The 13,855-nt window shown below is 38.2% G+C and overlaps 1 protein-coding gene across 1 annotated transcript in view; it reads left to right on the top strand.

The window, feature by feature from the left end:
• Positions 1-283: 283 nt before the first annotated feature.
• LOC116290199 (uncharacterized) overlaps positions 284-13,855 on the top strand; it is a 24,617-nt gene continuing 11,045 nt past the window's right edge. The window contains exons 1-15 of the mRNA XM_089024549.1: positions 284-403; positions 1,223-1,517; positions 2,322-2,442; positions 2,770-3,163; positions 3,232-3,653; positions 3,758-3,874; positions 4,183-4,582; positions 4,760-5,178; positions 5,324-6,565; positions 6,719-6,762; positions 6,864-6,946; positions 7,132-7,557; positions 7,648-8,548; positions 13,297-13,381; positions 13,485-13,730. Coding sequence (XP_088880675.1) covers positions 2,373-2,442; positions 2,770-3,163; positions 3,232-3,653; positions 3,758-3,874; positions 4,183-4,582; positions 4,760-5,178; positions 5,324-6,565; positions 6,719-6,762; positions 6,864-6,946; positions 7,132-7,557; positions 7,648-8,548; positions 13,297-13,381; positions 13,485-13,730 — 4,849 coding nt within the window. The 5' untranslated portion in view covers positions 284-403; positions 1,223-1,517; positions 2,322-2,372. The remainder of the gene's footprint in view (positions 404-1,222; positions 1,518-2,321; positions 2,443-2,769; positions 3,164-3,231; positions 3,654-3,757; positions 3,875-4,182; positions 4,583-4,759; positions 5,179-5,323; positions 6,566-6,718; positions 6,763-6,863; positions 6,947-7,131; positions 7,558-7,647; positions 8,549-13,296; positions 13,382-13,484; positions 13,731-13,855) is intronic.

Here is a 13,855-nt window from a genome sequence, read left to right as displayed (position 1 = left end):
ACACATCTTGTGGATCTCTCTAGTGTCCAGAAAGTGTTCTTGTAGAGGTGTCCAGGCACAGCCCAGTGGGTGTGTCATGCTTTATTTCAGTCACGATGACCCGTCTGTCAGAACCATCTATGGAAGATCTCTCGATCGTTGCTGCCGAACCAGAACTAGAAGACCAGTACATCTATCTGGGAAAAGATTAAAACATTTAGAGGATTGCAAACAGTTCCAAGAGCACTGGGTACGACATTGGTTAAATTCGTGTCATTACTCTGCCCAGTCTCTTTCCGAAATGGTCTTCCTTGATTCAACATGGTCGTTGGCCGAACAGCTGATGCCCTTCAGAAGAAACGGAATATAACGCTTTATTTCAAGAGGAAAATTTTGGAAGCTCAATTTATCATTGCACAATAAGGTAAGCCGTATTTGAGTAAACTTAGAGAACAGTTTGTATTGTTGTTCAGCTAAGAATTTATCAAATTGTCCAGGCAGCTTCACTATACATGTGAGCTTATCTCGAACTTTTAAAACACTAAATTCACACTTCGTACTGAGGTTCTGTTCAAAACTCAGTGGATAGCTTATTAAAGTAAAATATATCCTTGTATTTTATTCGTTTTGGGGCGGTGGAATTTCTTAGACTTTTGTGAGAGGACAATGTTACAGCTTTTCAAAGTGTTGTTTGGAACATTCAGGAAGCAACAGCTGTAAAATTCATTCACCGAATAAACTTTAAGTAATATTAAAATATTCATTATAGCCGTTCATCCGCTTGACATTTAAATATCTTACAGTATTAGACATTTTAGGTTGCACTACGGGTGGATATTTTTCGAAAAACGTCCACCGTTACTGCGTGACTAATATTTCCAAACGTGACGCATTACGTTACGCGCGACGTTAAAAAAATGTGGAGTGCAAATATCGCAGTGATATTTTACTAGTATTTTGCTTTCTACTGCGATATTTATACTTTACTTAGTGTAGTTGGATAATAAGAATGATGATCTTCTTACACAAGTTTAGATGCTTAATTAGGGTCTGGTGAGGAGGTAGGCACGACTTATATATGAGTAAAGTATAGTAAAGTAAGTATAGTGTAGTATGGTATAGTGTTCTTATATCAATAGGTCGTGTTTTCCTAACAAATATCTTCCTGGTTGTCCCATCCAGTTTAGCAACTTCTATCCTCCCTTTCTTGTTGTCAGCTCAGTAAAGGCTTTATTTCACTTAGGAACCTCGTCCAAAGGATTTCTGTCGCGACTTCCTCTTGACCAAACGCCCTAGCATGTGAGTAACGAGTGGTAAATAACCCTGAACCCCATGGTCAAACTGCACTCAAAATACATCACAATCCTATGGCTCCTGATGGAGTCCCTGTGTGTGTAATGATCAGAGATGGCCTGGTTTATAACTATGACGTAATACCAATTTTCGAAGACTATAGGCCATTACAGGCAAGGAAGTAACTGGGCCTCCAAGAAACACTAGTCTCTTGGTCTGTCATCGAGGACTAACTCTCTAAACCAGTAAGTAATACAAACTATGTAAGCAGTCTTCAGTTATGATTTATTCATTCTTGCTCCGAAGACTAGGATTCACCATGGCAACAGTAACACTTACACAAAACAACCAAAGATTGAACGTAGGCCAAATACACGACAGTAATTTTTGATAGATTGTATTTTAGTTATCTTGGTCAGCATATCCACAGCATATATCAGTGGGGTTAGTTTTAATAGAAATGTTTTGAATATTTTTAGGTTTGATATGTACAGACTATGTTTGTATAGAATTTCATGTCACGAGTAGCTGTCAAATCTTTGCCATCGAGAATCTGCTGAAGAAGTTGAAAACGTCTCCAGCTTTTGAATAGGATATTTTATACCTTTAACAAGCATTTGTTGGTTGAAACGAAAAAGATTTTTGCGAGATTTAAAGCGATATTCAGTTCCGTGTTGGTTTTCTTATGACGCAGATAACGTTCTTTAATTTATTAGCAGTGTTTATTAAATTCAGTTATTCTCTCACAGTAAGCCAATTGTGACAAGAGCTGGTGAAAAGAATTTATTTATTCGCTGTATATAAAAGTATCAGAATTCCCTCTGCTGCTAAATGTTTTTCAAAAAGATTTCCACGTTGATAGAAAAGTTTTTCATCTGCAAGCTGAGTAACTTTCGATAGATGTCGAAGCAGATCGGATACAAATTATTGCCCTTTAATCCACAGACAAACATTTTACTTAATTACCAGTTTGGTAGAAACTCTGTCGGCGGATGGCCTGCATTTCGGTTATCGTAATGACGAAAATGTTGCTAATTTTTCTTTTCAAGGCATATAGATGATGACCGGGTTTCTGTATTGTGCCAGTCATCCTACATAAGATGTATATGATGCTCGTAACATTACTTATCTTCACTGTGTTTCGTCTGGTCGTAACGACACACGGCCAAGGTACGTACCATCATGAAACTAGCTACGCAAGTGTAAGTGCTTCGATACCAACATGTTTTGACATTCTGCAACTTATTAGAATTCGTTTTTATTCGAAAAATTTGCAAAAGTTCCACTCATTTCCAAACAAACTAGATAATGTATCAAATTGAGCTGATTATCGCAGTATATGAAGCAACTTATGCAGCTGCAAATTGAAAGACTCAGGAAAAATTTGAACGGAATTTGAACCCGTGCCCCGGCGATTCCGGTGCCATGCTACCAAGTCTATTATGAGACTTACAAGGACACATAAGGTGGATAATATAACTGTTATTTTTATTCTAGGGTCGTCTGGATTCTTGCTCTTTACTGACAGCAGTCAGGGTTTTATTTACAAGGCCAACAGGCAAGGCTACGGGTTACTCTCCTCTCCCAAGATCATCATTCACTCATCCTTCACTCCACAAGCCGTCTCGTACGACGCAACAGAACAACGCGTCTATTGGTCTGACGCATTCACTAGTACCATATCTAGGGCCTTCCTGAACGGCAGCTCAGAAGAGACGATTGTTCGTTATGTTAAAGCAGTGGCCATTGCTGTTGATCCAGCTGGTAGGAATCTGTACTGGGCTGACAACAAGAAAGGGAGGATAGAAGTTGCTAGGTTGGATGGGTCACACAGAAAGATACTTGTTAGGACAAAACGACCTACTGATATGGCCTTGGATTTGACTCGAAGGTAAGAATCCAATAAATATGTAGTTACATTGAGAAGGTATTTTTACACTTCTTTTATTTGTTTCACAGACAGATGTACTGGTCTTCTGATAGTTTTTCTGCAGCAATCATCGAGAGATCGTCCATGGATGGTTCTGACAGACAGGTCATTGTATCTGGACTTATTTATGGCGCACCATCTGGACTGTGTCTGGACAGTGGTAAAAGAGTGCTTTACTGGACAGAAAAGAACGCACCGCAGATTTTCTACGTCAGTCTCGATAACCCAAGTGGACACCATTTGTACTATTTCCAGGCACGCCGGTCCAAGCCATTCAAACTGACCATTCTTGACCAGCGCATTTACTGGACAGATCGCGGAAGTTACTATTACCACGGCAAAGTCGCTAGTTTAAACATAACATCGAAAAAGGATCTTAAGATACTGGCAAACAATGTGGACAAGCCGAAGGGAATTTACGCGTTCGCTGGTGATGGTAGTCTCATTCCTGGTACGTTCACTAACCACGTTTACTGGCAATTATACAATTATCTCGATCTGATAGTTTTAGCGGCATTTCTTACTCAATAATTGACTGTTGTACATTTTCTTTAGAGTCCAACTGCAGCAGGAACAATGGCGGCTGCAGTCATCTTTGTTTGCTCAGTCCACGACAAGACCGAGTGTGCGCATGCTCCAATGGAATGGCACTAAAGGATGACGGGAAGACATGTAGGTATATTGCTCTTGACAGAAACCACAAAAGCTTCTTTGGGTAGACAGTAGTCGCAGTAACGCTTTAACGGGAATCATAGTAGTGTACAGAGAAAGAAAAAATATTGAGAAACTGAACCACTATTAAAGTATATAAAAGCTTTATCAGTAAACTGTTTCCAGACTGCATCAGCGAACCACAATGCTCTAGTCTTATCAATCACTTCCTACTACATCCTGCAATCTATTATTATTATAATACTATATAATACTATTATTAGTGCTCATCTAAACCAACATCATCTTCAACCTTATTCTTTTTCAAGGCCACTATAAAGAATTTCTCCTTGTTGTTGATGATGTACGAAGGAAGATCTTCCACAAGTCTCTTGACGACCTCAGCCGTCCCAAGACTCCATTAGCCCTTGGCCAAACAGGACGCATTATGACCGTGGACTTTGACCCCCAAGAACACAAAATTTACTGGACCAACAAGAGAGGAGTGATTTCCCGCGCTTTTCTTAACGGTAGTTCCATAGAAGCAGTTGTCAATAGTCTTAACTACTTTCCACGTGGGCATGAGATTGATGTCATTGGTCGGAATATTTACTGGTTTGATTCCAAGTATCGAGAAATCGGAGTGTGTAAACTGGATGGCAGCTGGCAGAAGATATTGATGACATTGAATGAACAGCCTGAAGCCATGGTTCTTGACAGCAGCAAAGGGTACTAAATGCATATTTATCTTAAGAGAAAAGGGTCACGTGACTGACCAGTAAGATGTCGACATTTGAAGAGAAAATTCTTTACGCTGTTCAATTGATCTTAACTATCATTAATTAATTATTATCAATATAGTATATTACTATTGTTAAAAATGTATAAAATGTATTTCTTTTTTAGAGTGATATATTGGGTTACGACTGGGAACACCGCGATAATCGAAAGAGCCCATATGAACGGAGAGAACAGAGAAGTACTTGTACGCTTCCCCAGGCGATATCATTATGAGTACTCACCCAGGGCGCTTGCCTTGGATTCAGACAACAATAGATTATACTGGGTTGATGATAATAGAGGTGAACTATGTTACACAGAAACTAACCCAAAGACTGGACAGATTCATCATGTTGGTATATCCTCCTGGTATACAATCTCACCTTACTCCCTGGCTCTGAAGGAAGGCTACATCTACTGGGGAGATGGGAGCAATGCTGCTGTTTATCGAGTTAACAAGACATCTACAAGAAAAGTGATAAAGATTGTAAGCAGTGTAGATGCCGTAGACTTACATGTCTATCATAATAACACTCAAGTACTTGGTAAGACTGATCGTGTTGTATGCGTTGTTGGGCTTTATTTGATGTCACTGTTTGATGTTTCATTTCTGTTTTATTTTTTTAATTTTCGCATCAAAGTCTCCCTCCTATTTTACCATTCGTGACAATAACTATATTTCCTCGGCAGACAATAACCATCCTTGTGCTCATTTCAATGGTTGGTGCACTCACCTCTGTCTGCTTAAACCTGGAGGATACTCGTGTGTCTGTCCTGGAAACAAAGGATCCCGTCCATGTTACACGACACCAGTCGTCCCCACTCCATCTTCTCATTACTTGAGTGCCATGTCTTCGACGTCTGTTTACATTCCTCATATTGAAACCGCTTCAAGTGTTCTTCCCCAAACAAAGACTACGAGATTTCTACTTGACCATTCAACGCTGCTTCCAACGTCTTCACAACATTATACAACTACTTTTGCAAGATCTTCACCCCTACGATTACAACCAGAATCAACACTCGAGACATCAATGTTTGTGACTACCACCCCCTCGAGATTGTATTCGACGACCTCTCTTCCATCATTGGTATCATCACTGTCACCAACACCATCATCACCATTGTTGTCATCATCATCATCACCACCATCATCACCATTGTTATCATCATCGTCACCACCATCATCATCATCATCACAATCACCATTTTTATCATCATCTTCACCATTCTTATCATCTTCATCACCACCATCATCATATTCATCTTCGTCATCAGCTATAAGAATACCAACTTTGTCTTCAGTTATTCCTAATTCACCACCAACAAGCATCAAGTGGACTCCAACATCAACATCAGTTCCACAGGAATCCTCAAGTTCTGTTCAAGTTTCAACGTTGTATACATCTATCACTACATCTTCAGAGCCGACTTCAAGTGTTGCTCATGTTATTTCGTCCCCTGCAAAAGTTTTACCTTCAACTCATCAAGTCCCGTTTACCTCATCAAGATTATTGCTTTCCTCCAAACGTTATTCTCCGGTCATAACAGCTGCAGGATCTGTCATGACATCAGTCTTTCCTCATCTACCTGTTCTAACGTCATCCTACACGTTCTCTTCTATCTTCATGTCAACCACCACTTCATCTTCCACGAACTATGGTTTCACCTCCTCACCATCACCCACATTGATCAGCCCTTCTCTCATATCTTGTACGTCATCCACCGTGTTACCAAGCAACAATTACCTCCCTTCCCATGCCTTGTCTACTATAAAAACCATCAGCACTAGCCCTTCATTGTCCTCATCTACTGTATACATCACTAGCACTACTCTCCCTTCTTCTGCTTCAATACCGGTCGATAAATGTCACCCAGATTGTCAGGTTGGGGAGATATGCGTAGAGCCGTGGTATCGATGCATTAACATAGGTAAGCTTGAATATAGACTCGTCACCTTGATGATTTATAATTTTAAAAGGCTTCCCATAACGAGTGAAAGGAGATTTGTAGAATAATATTCTTAAAATATTATAGTGATTAATAGTGATTATTAAGTTATTGATATCTTTGATCAATTGACAGGTGAAAACAAAGTGAGCTTGTTATTCAAAATGAATGAAATCCAGGTAATAAAAAATCTGTATAAAACTGTCGCTTTTCGTCACAATATCGTGACTTCGAACGCCATAAGTGGTCATTATCATCATGCTTTTATTATTTGATTCAGTGGTCTAACGACACACTCAAGAACAGTGTATCTAAAGCTTCCACTCAATACTGTACGAACCAATCATGTTTGGAATTGTTACGGTACGTAAGACCTTCTTTTCGATAATAATCCTTATCGTTGTTAAACATAGACACTCTGGTCTGGCATGTGCTGCTGGATGATATCCTTCATTCTGACCCACCCAACTGATCCACGGATCCTGGCAATCAATCGATAAGTTGCGGCTAACATTAGATTAATAATAATATAATTCTGTTATACCCAGACCTGCAGAACCGATACGAAGCAAAAGAGCGACGAAACCAAACATAGTTTTCCAAGGTTCTGATGTCTTAGTGCTTAACAACCCTGTTTCATGGTCGGCCACGGATGAAGCACTTGTAGTGATAGCAGTACTCGTACCATCCAACTACGAATCACTAACAACAACAGGAACAAGGCGAGTGGTTACCAAACAGAACTTGTGCAAGTTAATCTGGGAGTCCAGACACCTCATCAATAGATACATGAAGGGGGCAAGTATGATTAGACTTGATGGACAAACACAACCATCTTGTGTGGTACTGGGTGGAGATGCCCTTCATGAACAACGTCAAGGCAACAGCAAGGGAAGTGCAACTACCATATCTGTATCTATTCTGGGTGTTCTTGCATTGTTTTTGCTTCTTTTTCTTGCGATGTTTTACATCAGGTAATTACCATTTTTCATTTCCTTTGTATAATATTTACCATTAAAAATCTTTCATTCACTTGTCTGTTCATTCATTTCTTTCTTTCTTAGAAGACGAAAAGCCAAGCAGAACGTTCCACGTCCTTATCATACACAGATTTCCTTCAGCAATCAGGGATTCGTTGATGGATTCGTTGATAACGACTATGAAGCTGCAGAAGCGAGCTTATCTAACCCTGCCTACGCCGAGATCGATCAAGTGATGAATAACAAAAGACAAAGTGGTGAAGCTAAAAAGTTCCTGAAAACTCCTTTTGTAGAACCAGTCAAAAACACAAATGTCCACCGCGATAATAGAGTCTTTCAAAACACCAAGGAATTCTGGAATCCAGGCCACAACTCGAGGCCAAGACCGAGAAGAACTGGGAACGAGGTTATCATAAATCCTTCAAACCTTGACGCATGTGCAGATGTCAATTTTAGACCAGAATCATCAGAGTACAGCACACCAATACCTGTGATTCCAAAATACATGCCTCTTTCCAGTAACCAAGCAACGAAGTCACGTGATAGAGATTACGCACACTTGAATCCTGGCACCCGGAAGCTATCGACACGTGATCAACCACATAAGAGAGGTCTTGAGGGATCTGGTTCCCATGACTACGAAAGTGTCGTTGGTCCTGGAATTAAAAACTATGTGAGGAGAGCAGAGGCCGAAACAACTAGTGGATCTGTAGTGAGAGATGATTATGATCACTTGAGGCAAGGCGGTAAGACGACCAGCCCTAACAAAATAGATGATCACAATATTTATGATCACTTGCAGCGAGGCGGGAAGACGACCAGCCCTAATAGAATAGATGATCACAATATATATGATCACTTGAGGCAGAATCAGGGCAATACCTACGATCATCTTCAGAGAGGATTGACAATACCACAGCAGAACAGACAGCATACGTTACAACTCAAGAAAGATGATGATGACGTAGTAGAGGAAACTGTCATATAAACTGTACTACTCGTTTTCCTATCACTCAGTCATAATGTGCAGTTAATGATGAAAAGGTAAATCATACACCGTGAAAAGATGGAAAAACTTACTGACGTTTCGGACGCTAGTCCAGTTCGTCGGAGTGAGAGCTCTTTTACTCCGACGAAGGACTAGCATCCGAAACGTCAGTAAGTTTTTTCATCTTTTCACGGTGTATAATTTACCTTTTCATCATTACTGTTTCATTAGAAACACCGACGCAGCTCACACTAGTTTTTAGCTAGTTATATATTTTTATGTGCAGTTATGCACTTATAGGTTGCTATCAATAGACGTCACTTCCGGTAAAAGCTCTTTTTTGATGGCTTGTAGAATCCTGGAGGTTGTTTTGATCTCTTGTTTTCTGGTTTCATGTCGTAGAAATAGTCAAATACAATAGCTTGAGGACTTATTTTGATATGTTTTGACTTAGCATCCGCTAGTTGCCCCTAGTCAAACGCTTGTTTGCCCCCCAGTCAAACGCTTGTTTGCCCCCCAGTCAACTCCAAAACGTCACGTGATTGATAGTAAGCAATTCGATAAAACTAAACAGGACTGAACATTGATGGGTTACGTGTCGTGAATAAATTATTGAGGCATGCAATCACAGATATCCCACTGTATGGCTCATAAAACAACTAGAACAACACACGATATTCATGCTAACCTTTTTTAACAGCTTGCAGCCATCATGTGTTTTATTTCTCCTCAACTTTGAGTGCACACTTTAGTCTAGAGTCTTAGTAAAGTATGTAATATATATTATGGTGCACACTTTAGTCTAGAGTCTTAGTAAAGTATGTAATATATATTATGGTGCACACTTTAGTCTAGAGTCTTAGTAAAGTATGTAATATATGACATATAATAATATAATATATATAATATGTATATACTATGGTGCGTATTTTATGTTTTGATACAGTATTAAATCATGCAACTATAATTATGAACTAAATATAGGAGAGCCAACAGGCACAAACACACATTATATATATATATATATACATAGTCAATTAACTATGATACATATATATATATATATATATATATATATATATATATATATATAATATTCTTGCTTGTTTTACCAAATTACGAATTCGTTTTATTCGATTGTTATGACTTGTCTGGTCATCCATATTAACAATTGAGATGTTTTGAGAGTTCTCGTTTAGTGATTGGTGGACGGTAAACCATCTGCAAACTCCTCCAAATAATGTTAGGTGAAATACGTCTCTCGCGAAAATCCACTAGCAATCACAACATCTAGTTTTCCTTCTGCAAATTGAACATTCTGGAATTGAAAACGTCGACGAAGAAAGAGAAAAAAGGTGGGTAAAGACTGAAGATTTATTACTATTTATATGTATCTTTTAATTCTCGTAGATTTCTTTTTACTCTTGTGAAATATTCGGTAAATTTAACACAGTTTACTTACATAATATTTGAGATGAATTGAAATATTTGAAAGGCTCATTTTATTTAAAACAATTATTATGTCAAGCTCTAAAGCTGGTGGAAATGGTTCGTCACTGGACCGACATATAAGCCATATTCGGTTCACAATATACGACATTTTTGTTGTTGTTGTAAATCTGATTTTTCTGACTTTACATAGATTCCAGTAAACCTATCGCCTTTGGTACTGGATCTAGAATTCTTTATATATATATCTTCGGCGTTTAACATTTTACCAGAAGCCGGGACACTAATATTTCTTGAATATGGACTCAAGGGCAATCTGCATCCAGAAATGACCGTTGCCATAACAATACAGCAGGGGTGCATTGTTTTTAACACCTTTGAATAATTAGGGAATTATTTATCTCGTCAATGATGTTGTTTACACCATTCAAATCACTTTTTAGTAGCAACCTCCTAACATGTCCGTCCAAAAAAAGGAAAACATTTAAATTCCTCCATTGCTTGTTTTTATCCATTTTTTTTCCGTTCCCGATATCATAGTTCAGTTAATGAATATTTGTGTAGTTATACTCCTGTATATGGCCTGTACTTGTAGCCGGGCCTGGTCAATCAATCTCTGCATCTCACTTGAATATAACACCTAGTATGCAGTTCAACATTTGCTACTTTCTGTGTTTTTGTTTGTTTGTTTGTTTTTTGTTTTTTGTTTTTTTTTGCGTGTTTTCAAATCAATCTTCATCAATATAAGAATGTTATGTTTCAGCGAATAAAAAGTATGTTTTTTGCCTGAAGGGTCTCCCGATGCTCGATGAAAATTTATTTGAGCGAGTGTTTGACGTGCGCGCATACATATCAACATAATCTCGCAATATGGATATTGTTTTCTATTTGTCTCTGTGAACTTAGTATTGCGCTTATATAATAAGAGAGAGAAAGAATTATTATTTAATAGAAGCTGAAGTTTTAGTTATGTCGGCAAACTTTTGAAAACTTGCGAAGCATAGACTAACTGAAATCAAAACATCTAATATTAGAACTAAAGCTAATAATGATCAACTTGAACGGAGTCTTGAAGACAAGCATAACTTTCCACTTGAGTGACAAACAACAAAATGTATGGATTTGCATAACAAAAGTTGATCCGAAAAGCCGAACTTAGACTTCATGCCTGACAGGCCTTGTTAGATACTTCATCTCATATCGTTATCTTTGAATTCTTACGGTCCTCGAGCACTAGACAAGACACTTGGTATCTTGGATGGTCCGATAGCTGTTCCTCATCCAATACAGGGAATCGACAACTGTCGGTAGAACCACCCATCATTTCATCAATCAAGACATCTTGAAAGCAAACTGCACTTTTGAAGTTTATCGTCGTTATTTGTAAGGTAGACAAGTTCTTCATTTCGCATCAACATTTTTTCCTTCAATTTACAGTAATAAAACTTCAGGAAGGTGTTCTTAGCTTGAGATGATGTTTGCATGAGTATCTGTGATCGAATAATCAGCAGAGTAACGTATGATACATTATTAAATAAATAATTATTAGCATATTCTTTGTAAATAATTTTATTTTGTCGTTGTCTTTGTCGTTTGTTTACTAGCGCTTAGAACAGATTTGTATTTGCGCTTTATAAATAAATATTATTATTATTATTATTATTAAATATTACTCGCTATCCAACGATGACGCTGCAATATTGCACTTTGTTATAAAAAGATCGCTGACTTTGTTGATTTTCGTTTTTTCTCTCGATTTTTTCAATAGAATCTTTTTGAATCGTCTTGACTCACAATGATTTATTTATTTATTTTGTTATTGTGTCGACAAGAGGAGCAGCTTTAATTTAGAGTTTTCGACTTCCAACTAGAATGTAACGGAATCCGACAAATGCAGACTTACAAGATTAGGCCAGTGCTCAAATAGGTTTTCACGCGACGTGTGAGGGAATTCGGTCAGCAGGGATAACCCTCCTTAGCAGGCCAACCAAATCACTAAATACTCACTTGCATCTGCCTCTCCATATATTAATAGCTACTCAAGTCTCTAAAATAAATTAATAATATCTTCCACCAATGTTCTACGCCCGCACTTCGTAACCTGAGGTTACCTTATGATAATTTTATACGATATATTGTTCAAAAGTTGATCTAATGATTTTAAATCCCCCTCGAATATTTATTAACGTGTTTTTTTTGTTTTTGTTTTTTGTTTTTTGTTTGGTGGTGGACGACCAGCTGTGATATGCGCATCCTAAATCGAGAATCCGATGAAATTTTAAAATGACAATAATAATTGATAATGAGTAAAGGAATGGACATATGTTATATGATATATGCACCTAATCTGAAAAAACGTCGGCTTGAAAAAGGTTATATTATCAAAGCTAAGACCGAAGGGGAGCATGGGAAGACAAACAATTATGCTAATTTCATGCGTATTGCAGTTTTCCCTTCCTGTGCACATTTTATGCATCATGGCTTTGGCATGTTGTTAATCTAGGTCGACCGACTTTGCTCTACTGTGCATTTTTACATGTCTATATAAAAATATAATACACATTTCGGAGTATCCAAAATCCTTTTCGGTCTTAGCTTCGATGATATGACCTTCTCGAACCCGACTACGTCTTTCAATTAGGTGTGTATCTGATAACATGATCTTAGTGGTCACGTGTGAAGATCATAATGCATTCAAGGTTAGAATGATAAATGACGTCATCATCACCCACCGTAGACACAATATAATCAATAACATATAACGATGTTGCTTCAGCTAGCAGGTGACCTTTACCCCTCTCTCTCCATTTAGTAGACAGCTAACAAACCAAGCGACGCTTGCGCCTAACTTGTTATTAGTGTATGACAAGATCAAACACATTAGTCTTGTGTTTACTAGATCTTGCTCCGTATAATGTAACACATTAGTCTTGTGTTTACTAGATCTTGCTCCGTATAATGTAACACATTAGTCTTGTGTTTACTAGATCTTGCTCCGTATAATGTAATACATTAGTCTTGTGTTTACTAGATCTTGCTCCGTATAATGTAACACATTAGTCTTGTGTTTACTAGATCTTGCTCCGTATAATGTAATGCCATGAGCAAAGAGGAAAAAGGGAAGAACGAGTATTGTGCATAGGTTTGTTAGCTTCACCGTTAGTAAGTGTTACGAGGCTCAATCTATCCGTATAGTGTGGCGTCATGTCCAACACCCCAAGGTATGACGACATAACCTATCTGATGTGACGTCATGACACCTTTAAATGGTTCTTATTCCCTTCTCTTATTTGCAGGACCCAGTCTTCACGATGAAGATATCGTACTTCAGCATTGTTTGTTTGCTGGTGACAATTTTTGGTTCGCGAGGTTTCGCCAACGGTAAGCATATTTACCACATTAGTTCGTTAGCCACCAGGCATTTCCAGGAGGTATTAGTAGGGTTCTCAAAGTCTGACATGGTCTATCATTATATGATTTACAGCATACCTTGGATGTCCTAAACCAAACCCATGTATATACTATACTGATAATTCAGCAATCAAGGCCATCGATGTCAATGCTTCCAGATATCCCAACACTAACATACGAACCGTAGTGAAGGCACCTTCGTACGCAATCGATATTGATATGTCCGCTGACATGATATACTGGAGCGAACAGTCGCCATCTTGGAAGATACGTCGAATGAACCTTAAGAATGGGAGAATCGAGGATCTCATTACTAAAGGTGATAAAAAAATATCTGTACCTTTACTTCAGTTTATCTAATCTAGTTTTGTGTTGTTGCGACCTCTTGAGAAAGATTCGGCATTAATGCCATTTGTTCTCAGGGGCGGATCCAGGATTTTTTCA

Source organism: Actinia tenebrosa, unplaced genomic scaffold (genome assembly GCF_029948245.1).
Source record: "Actinia tenebrosa isolate PJP-AT-01 unplaced genomic scaffold, QUT_ActTen_1.0 PGA_scaffold9__36_contigs__length_13948895, whole genome shotgun sequence".
Lineage (NCBI taxonomy): Eukaryota > Metazoa > Cnidaria > Anthozoa > Actiniaria > Actiniidae > Actinia > Actinia tenebrosa.
The sequence above is the reverse complement of the archived record's forward strand: the minus strand, read 5'-3'. Positions and strand labels throughout refer to the sequence as shown.